The 8,842-nt window shown below is 41.7% G+C and overlaps 1 protein-coding gene across 1 annotated transcript; it reads right to left on the bottom strand.

The window, feature by feature from the left end:
* Positions 1–1,626: 1,626 nt before the first annotated feature.
* Positions 1,627–4,213, bottom strand: LOC102253815 (cell division cycle 5-like protein). Its single transcript, XM_005871701.2, has one exon. It carries the CDS (start codon positions 4,153–4,155, stop codon positions 1,747–1,749), a length of 2,409 nt encoding a protein of 802 aa, XP_005871763.1. The 5' UTR covers positions 4,156–4,213; the 3' UTR covers positions 1,627–1,746.
* Positions 4,214–8,842: the final 4,629 nt, after the last annotated feature.

The following is an 8,842-nucleotide window of genomic DNA, read 5'->3' as shown; positions in this document are numbered from 1 at the left end:
ACTCTGAGCTCCAGATCCGGGTGAGTCTCTAGGGACCCAGACTCAAACGGGAGAAGCAGGACTGTCTGGCTACGGTCCCTCCGAGGTTTGCAGCGGTTGCTGGGACAGAGAGGCAGAGCCCCTGGGTACGGGCTGAGAGCAGCCATAACTGCTCCCTCCTCCGCCCTGTTGATCCTGTGGGACCCGCCCCGCCCAAGCCCTGCACAGAGGCATTTGCCGGATAGCCTCAGGCAAAGGCTAGATTAGCACCTCCCTAGAGGACACAAGTTCTTCCACTGCAGACACAGCTGATTAACACAGCCAGTTGGCCTGGAGGTCAAATCCCTCTAGTATTAACTACAACAATCAAGGCTTAACTACAACAAGACTGCGCACAAAGACCACTAGGGGGTGTACCAAGAAAGCGTAAAAAATGCGGAGACAAAGAAACAGGACAAAACTATCAAGGGAGGATATTGAGTTCAGAACCACACTTTTGAGGTCTCTCAAGAGGCTTCTAGAGTCTGTCGATAAACTTGATGAGATGTACAGGAAATCTAATGAGACCCTCGATGGTGTGATAAAGGACCATCTAGAAAGTAAGCATACACTGACTGAAATAAAGAATATTATACAGACTCCCAACAGCAGACCAGAGGAGCGCAAGAATCAAGTCAAAGATTCGAAATGCGAAGAAGCGAGAAACACCCAACCGGAAAAGCAAAATGAAAAAAGAACCCAAAAATACGAAGATAGTGTAAGGAGCCTCTGGGACAGCTTCAAACGTACCAACATCAGAATTATAGGGGTACCAGAAGATGAGAGAGAGCAAGATATTGAAAACCTATTTGAAGAAATAATGACAGAAAACTTCCCCTACCTGGTGAAAGAAATAGACTTACAAGTCCAGGAAGCGCAGAGAACCCCAAACAAAAGGAATCCAAAGAGGACCACACCAAGACACATCATAATTAAAATGCCAAGAGCAAAAGACAAAGAGAGAATCTTAAAAGCAGCAAGAGAAAAAAAGTCAGTTACCTATAAGGGAGTACCCATACGACTGTCAGCTGATTTCTCAACAGAAACTTTGCAGGCCAGAAGGGAGTGGCAAGAAATATTCAAAGTGATGAATAGCAAGAACCTACAACCAAGATTACTTTATCCAGCAAAGCTATCATTCAGAATTGAAGGTCAGATAAAGAGCTTCACAGATAAGGAAAAGCTAAAGGAGTTCATCACCACCAAACCAGTATTATATGAAATGCTGAAAGGTATCCTTTAAGAAGAGGAAGAAGAAGAAAAAGGTAAAGATACAAATTATGAACAACAAATACACATCTATCAACAAGTGAATCTAAAAATCAAGTGAATAAATAATCTGATGAACAGAATAAACTGGTGAATATAATAGAATCAGGGGCATAGAAAGGGAGTGGACTGACTATTCTCAAAGGGGGAAGGGGTTTGGGGGATGCGGGAAGAGACTGGACAAAAATCGTACACCTATGGATGAGGACAGTGGGGGAGGGTAAGGGCAGAGGGTGGGGTGGGAACCGGGTGGAAGGGAGCTATGGGGGGAAAAAGAGGAACAACTGTAATAATCTGAACAATAAAGATTTAATTTAAAATATAATAATAAGATAAAATAAACAATCAAAGACCACAGATTATGGGCAAATTTGTCAATGAAGATAAACATCAGTTTCAGCCTTCCAGAGTACGAAAACCAGCAATAAGTTCATCTTGTGACAGAATACACACTGTGCTTCACATTTTGGACTTTAAAGATTCTTTCTCCAGCAACAAATCAGCATATCTTTGCTGAAGCTCCTTTTCTCTTTCCTGTTGTCGCTGTACTTCTTCTTCTAGACACTCTAGCCTCCAGGCAATCGAAGATTCTTCATGTTTCTTGAGTTCTTCAAAAGTGCATACCTCTAAGTAAGCCTGCTCAATTTGGTCCCATAAGTCATTCAATTGTTTTTTGAGCCCCATAGCACGAGACTGGTAACCTCCAAGCAAAATTTTCATCTTCTTTTCCATCTTTGCAGCTCTCTTGGCTTCTCTTGCCATGTGACCCCTGTTTATCTCAAGCCTCTTTTCAAGTGACTCAATTCTGTCCTTTTTGCTTGCTAGGTTGGCCCGTGTGTAGCGGCTCTGCCCAGGGAGATACAGAACTTGACTGTAGCATTCTTCCCACACCTGGTTATAAGCTTCACTTGAGAGTTCTCCATGGCTCATACCTTGTTTTACCACTTCCATCTCCTGTACCAGAACATCGTGGGCCTTTTTCAACTCTTCTTCAGTAAACTTTTCATAAGGGTTATGTTCCAGATAGGCAATGTGCTCTGAATTACTGGTAGCAGATCCTACAGTTTTTCCTGTTTTATTTGCAGATGGTTCATAAGGGTGATGTAGAAGGTCATAATGAAGCATTGTGATCATTTCTTTTTTGATTAGTTCTTCACTTTTCTGTAAATCTGTAACGGCCGGTTCTACATTTAAGGGACTTAGAATACTTTCATTTACTTCTGATGGTCTTGGAAGATCTTTCTGGACAGCTTTATGCATTCGCTTCATTTCCTTCACACGCTCTGCATCTCGTATGGCCTGCTTCCGGGCATCCACGTCAGCAGCATCTTCAATGTATGTATCATCTATTTCACGGTCTTCCAGCTCCTTTTCAGCATTTTCTGGTAGAACAATTTCAAAGTCATTCTTAGGGTCAGGAAGACCCATCAACCCTAAACGAAGGTGTTCACGAGACTCTCTTTCCATCTGCTTCACATAAGAGGGATCACTGTAGTCTGCCATTCCATCCTCCGGATTAATGTTTAACTTGTCTCGAAGAGGAGTTCTACCTGGGGTGGAGTTAACAACTGGTTTGGGAGTTGTCCCACTCTGGGAAGTCAGCCCTTCCGATCCATGAGAGGGAGTCCTGAATTGGGTTGAAAGAACTGTGTTTGGAGTCTGTACAACCTGCTGCTGCGGAGTCACACCTGAGAAGTCACTCTCATGCAAAGGTGTGTTAAGTCCACCTTTTAATGGGGTGTCCACATTGGTCAGGGCCATGAGGTTCTGGGCTTCCTGCAGAATTCTGTCCTGAGAAGCTGGCGTTCGTGGTGTTCTAAGAGCGATGGTGTTGTTGGTGACATTGTACTCAGACAAAAGAGTACTGGAAGCCGAGTTTGTTATGCCAGATTCCTCAGCTGTTTGACGTGCAAGTTCACTTGCTTGGCCTACTTTCACAACTTCCTGGAGTTCTGCATCTGAAATCTGAGGGGCAGGAAGTACTAGTTTGCTTCTCTTTTTAGTAAATTCAGAAACACCACTTGTTTGAAGAATAGCTGATGGTAAATCAGATTCTTTTTTCCTTTTCAAATGCTGCTTGTCTTTTTTTCTATCTCTTCCTTCTTTTTCAGATCTTAGCTCGCCATCAAGATCCTGTTGTCTTAACTTCCTAAAATCTGCATCAAGAGCCTGGTAGTTTTCCTCTGAAGTATCATAGAAACCAAGAGCAGGCTTTTTTTCAAATGGGATTTCAGCATTATAATCAACTCCTCTCTTCTTTTTTCTCTTCTTCTGAATTTCTATGCCAGCTGCTCGAAGTTCTCTTCTCTTTTGGAGGGCAGCAAGACGTCTTGCTTCTTCCAACTGTTTCTCTCTTGCTTTCCTCTTGGCCTTCTTTCCCTGGGTATTAGCCAGGCGGGCTCTAGCTTCAGAAAGCATCTCAAGTTCATCCTCGTCCATATCAATTGGATCAGGCCTTGCTGGTTTTGTTTCTGGATTTGGATCTATTTCTCCAGGTTTAAGTTTCCGTGGATCATCTGTTGTTTCCTCTTCGTTGTCTCTTTGGGCTGCTTTATCCAGAAGAAATTCATAGTGTTCCAAGCACTGGGCAGCTGTTCTTCCAATAATTGGAGCGATGGTTCTCCACTGAGTTGGCATCAACTTGGCCAAGTGTAAGAGTTTTTCCTCTTCTTCTCTGGACCATTCTGTTTTCTTAATGCTTGGATCAAGCCACTCATACCATCTGGCTTTGCATTGCTTTGCTGATTTTCTATGCAGCAGTGAGGCAATCCTAGACCACTGGTTTTTCCCATATTTCATTACCGCTGCTTTAAGAATTTCATCCTCGGTATTCCTCCACACGCCCCCTTTAATCATAATTCGAGGCATCTTGGTGGCCGGGTGTCTCAGCAAATGGCCGAGAGGAGCTTCCGAGAGGTAACAACGGTGCCGAGGCTACTGTTTGGGCACCAGATGCCAGGGTCCAACCCCAGCAGGTGCAGGGGTTCCCAAAGGTGTGGACGGAGACAGCGTTCAGTTGATCAGCAGCCTAGCCAGGTTCTCTAGCCAGGATCTCCAGCCCAGTTCTGTGTTTATTGTCTTGTTACATCTGTATTTATACTAGTTGATTTTAATCATATCAATTCTATTCCAAAGGTTAGGGTGTTTCTTATCTCCATTCCAAGGTTACTCTATTGTCCTATTAAGCTACAAGGAAGTAACTGAAGGAGATTATCCTAAGTAAAGATTATGTAGCTTAAGCATGATTGTTCATAGTTAAAGTGATTAATTACCCACCTGGCACTTAGTTAAGGGGTTTTATTCCCTCCCTAACTCCAGGGAAAAATCCCCACCTAGGGAAACAACCTTTCTAGGGGAGGTGGTCCTGTTTAAAACACATAGCGTTAAGAGGGGGAGCAAACATATGCCATATGCCCCAGGTCCCTTGAAACATAAGCTGTGCAGATGTTTCTTCCCTGCAGCGACTGTGTCAAGCAGTAAGGGTGGATCGGCTTCTGGCATTAAACACTAACAATGAAGATTTAAAAGATTTAATATTTAATGGATTTCAAAATTACCCTCTCTAACTCAACTCCAAATCCCCAACATTCCGAAAGAGATAGAGGAAGAACCCTGTCTCGAAGCAAAGAGCTTTTCCAATATCATTGGAGAACACTTGTAGGCAATCACCATTGCCATCTACACTTCAGAAGAGCGGGTTTGTTAGGCAGAAGAGGAACATATATCTGTGGGAGGCTGGCATGATTATTAGCTCAGTGATTTTTAAAGCTCAGTGTGAAGAAGATCATGAGGGTGAGAGTGAGACATGTAGTTAAAATGTAAATCCCTGGGCCCCACTGACAGATATTCTGATTCAGTAGCTCAGCTTGGTGCCTAAGAACCTGTTTCTTTAGCAATCAGTGGCAAGTGCACCCCCAGAAAGGAAATGCGCTACCGCAAGAGAAGGCCGGAAGTGACAAAGTCAACCTCTGCCAACTTCCGGGCTGTGCCCAGGGGGGCCCTGGTGGAGAGGCGTAATTACTGTGGGTCAAAGATTCTCTCTCATCATTGATGTTTCTATCTCCCTCTCTCCTTCCTCTCTGAAACCAATAAAGAAATATATTTTTAAAAAATTTAAAAAATATATTAACAAAATAATAATGATGAAGCATATGCTGGTATGTGCAAAGCTTAAGAGCTGAAGATGAGGAAACTAGATTTACTAGAAATTCGGATTTTGTTTTAAAAAAATTTTCATTTTCCTGAAAAGCCATTGGCTAAGACTCTTCCCTCTGCAGCAGAGTGGTAGAGGTACACATTACTAATGGGAATCTAGACCTATTAAATCCTCTTTGCTAGGCTTCTTCTATGGGATGTCATCACCCACTTTCTTATGGAAAAGACAAGGCAAGAATGAAAAAGATTTTAGAAAAGCCTAAAGGTGTTTTACCTCTTAACTTAAAAAAATGGCAAATAGAAGCCTGCATGTTCTACTCATTGTTTTTTTAATAATGGGTCACAATTCCCTGGGGCTCGGAGAAAGACTTCAAGAGTGTGCTCAAATTGAGGAAGTTTTTAGAAAGCTTCCATTTTTGTCCTGGGCACCAGGTCTCCCTGGAGTAACAGTAAGAAGAGTGGGAAGAAGGGTGCCAGGGAAAAGTGTGTGTGTGCTCAAGCAGGAGGGGAACTACAAGCCAAGAGAAATGTCCCACCCTCCACCCAGCTCCATACCCAGTTGCCACAAAACTATTGTGTTAAAAAAAGGCAGATGCTTGGTTACCAATGCAGCCTGACTTTAGCCTTGTCATTAGAGCAGTGGTTCTCAACCTTCCTAATGCCATGACCCTTTAATACAGTTCCTCATGTTGTGGTGACCCCCAATTTCATTGTTATGAATTGAACATAATTAAAGCATAGTGATTAATCACAAAAACAATATGTAATTATACATGTGTTTTCCGATGGTCTCTGGCGACCCCTGTGAAAGGATCGTTCGACCCCAAAAGGGGTCGCGACCCACAGGTTGAGAACCGCTGCATTAGTCTATGCTTACAGGGTAGACATAGAATTGACAGAGTCTATGAGGCCAGAAATGTTTGCTTGGACTGGAAAAAATGGGAAGTAAACCTCATGAAGTCTCACCCCAACACACTTTCCCAGCACCAAAGATAACAGAGGTCTAGGGTCACAGATGCCCATTCCACCCTGGACAGTCCCACAAAATGAGACTCCATCTTAGAACATAGAAAGTGCCAAACACTGTGACACTGCGCATCTCCAGAAAGAAGAAAATCCTCCAGGGCCTCTGCAGCTCATTGCTGAAATGGAACCTGTCCACCTTTCAATTTTTTATAGGAAAGATTTATCTGGTTAATTTTTTTCCAATTCAACAGTCCTTTACTGAGGCACCATTATTTGCAAAGCCCAGAAGGACATAGAGTCCCTGCTATATAAGGGAAACTAAACTTGTAAACAAAGACACATGAAACATGTGAAAAGTAAAGCTAGAATCCTAGAGGTGAGGTGGGGACAGAAATAACTGAGTACATTTGTTTAAGCTGATTTTCTAGGTAACATTCCTTTCCTAAAAGAATTGTTGTTTAGCTATTTGATACCAGTTACTAATGGAATTCCTGACTAGGATACTAATTTCCTACAAATACCCTCAGTTAAACTTCCGGATTATAAATTAGTACATCATTCGGTCATTCAACAATTACTTGAGCACCTACTATGTGTATCTTTTGATTTCTAGATCATGAGTGTATGGTTTAATGAGCCTCAAGCTACTGAGAAAATTTCAATCCTTGAGCAGGAGTATCTGGATCTTTTGCTTGTTATTCTTTTCTCAGCCTCTAGAAAGAATTCAACAAGAGTCCGGGTGAGACATCTAAAATAAAAATAAAAACCACCTTACGGATCCAGGGACATTTTTACATCAGCATATCAAATTATATCCAAATAACCAATATGAAAATTGCTATCCATATTTCATAGCATAATCAAACAATAACAAGGAAAAAAAAGTTCTTTCAAAATATGATCTAGGTAAGATAACCAACAATGTTTATCTTCCCCTGAGCTATTGTGATGATTAATACAATAATGTTCACAAAGGACTTTAAAGGAGTAATGTAATGTACTTTGAAGCATTATCATTTTTTTATTAATGAGTTTTTATTCTGACAGCTGCCAATTGTACTGTAGCCACAGTAAACCCTTTGTCATCCCCACAAAGAAAGAGAAATAGGATACAAGAGAGTAGATAGTGCATGGTGGCAGATAATACTTGCTCCAGGAGAAAGCCAAATCCTGCTAGAGACAGAAGCTACAGGTAAAGCAACTATAAAACAATCAGGAGGGACAGGTAATGTTAGGATAGGACCAAAGCTGGTATAGAAAGAAACACACTCAAAATGCACATTAAAAAAAATTTTTTAAAGACATGCCCCAGAATTGCACACACCAACCCAAAGATAATTGTATTGCATTCATTCATTCACTCGTACTCTTATTTAAAATATTAAGCATCAATATGTCCCATGCTAAGTGCTGAGGATATAAAAATAAATAAAATAGCCTCTGTTTTCAAGGGGCTTACTATTAACTGGGGGGCAGAGAGCTGAATCATGAAAAATATTAGATATTGAAGATCTGCAAAGTAGTTATATGAAAGAAATAGGTACAGGGTACAAGAGAAAAAAAGGGCTCTGTTTTCAGGGAAGGGAAATACTTACTCAGCAATGAGTAATGCATTGTGCTACAATGTTATGGTGGCTGAGTGTCACTAGGAGATAGATATTATAGCTTCATTATAATCTTTTTTAAATATATTTTTATTGATTTCAGAGAGGAAGGGAAAGAGAGATAGAAACATCAATAATGAGAGAGAATCATTGGTCGGCTGCCTCCTGCATGCCCCCTTCACCCCCGATTGGAGACTGAGCCTGAAACCAGGGCATATGCCCTGACCAGAATCGAACCATGACCTCTTAGTTCATAAGTCAATGCTCAACCACTGAGCCACACCAGCCAGGCTTCATTATCATCTTAATGGAACCAGTATCATATACTCGGTCTGTCAGTGACTGAAACGTTATGCACTGCATCATGAAAGTCATTCCCATATTCATGGCTCCGGTGGCAGAGTCAGTAACCAAGAGAGGAAACAGGAGAAGGGAAAAGCCAGGGGGCAGAAAGTTACCCATTTTCCCCTTGGTGACTGGCCTCACCACGTATCCTGTTCCCAAGATACCTGTGCACCTCACATCACTCTTGTGCAGGAAGAGAAGAAACACCAGACAGAAACAGAGGCAGAAGTAACTCTCTCCCCTAATTCTGTTTCAGGTTAACTGCCCTGTAATGCTGCCCTGGAATATGCATTCAAAGGGTTAAAGTTATTTTAAAGGCAAACTTCAACTGTGTTTCTGTCATCCCCTGTCAGATTCCATAATGGCCCCTAAATGAAAATAAAGGTTCAAATTAAGTTCAGAAAACTTTCAAGCAGTTTTTAATGATGAAACTTCAGCATTAAGGGTTTCTTTCTTTATTATTTTGTTTCATGTGTTAAATATTA

Source organism: Myotis brandtii, unplaced genomic scaffold, assembly GCF_000412655.1.
Source record: "Myotis brandtii unplaced genomic scaffold, ASM41265v1 scaffold353, whole genome shotgun sequence".
Lineage (NCBI taxonomy): Eukaryota > Metazoa > Chordata > Mammalia > Chiroptera > Vespertilionidae > Myotis > Myotis brandtii.
The sequence above is the reverse complement of the archived record's forward strand: the minus strand, read 5'-3'. Positions and strand labels throughout refer to the sequence as shown.

What these genes read in the sequence shown, in the direction of transcription:
- LOC102253815 (XM_005871701.2), bottom strand. Translation starts at nt 4,155, where the DNA reads ATGCCTCGAATTATGATTAAAGGGGGCGTGTGGAGGAATACCGAGGAT.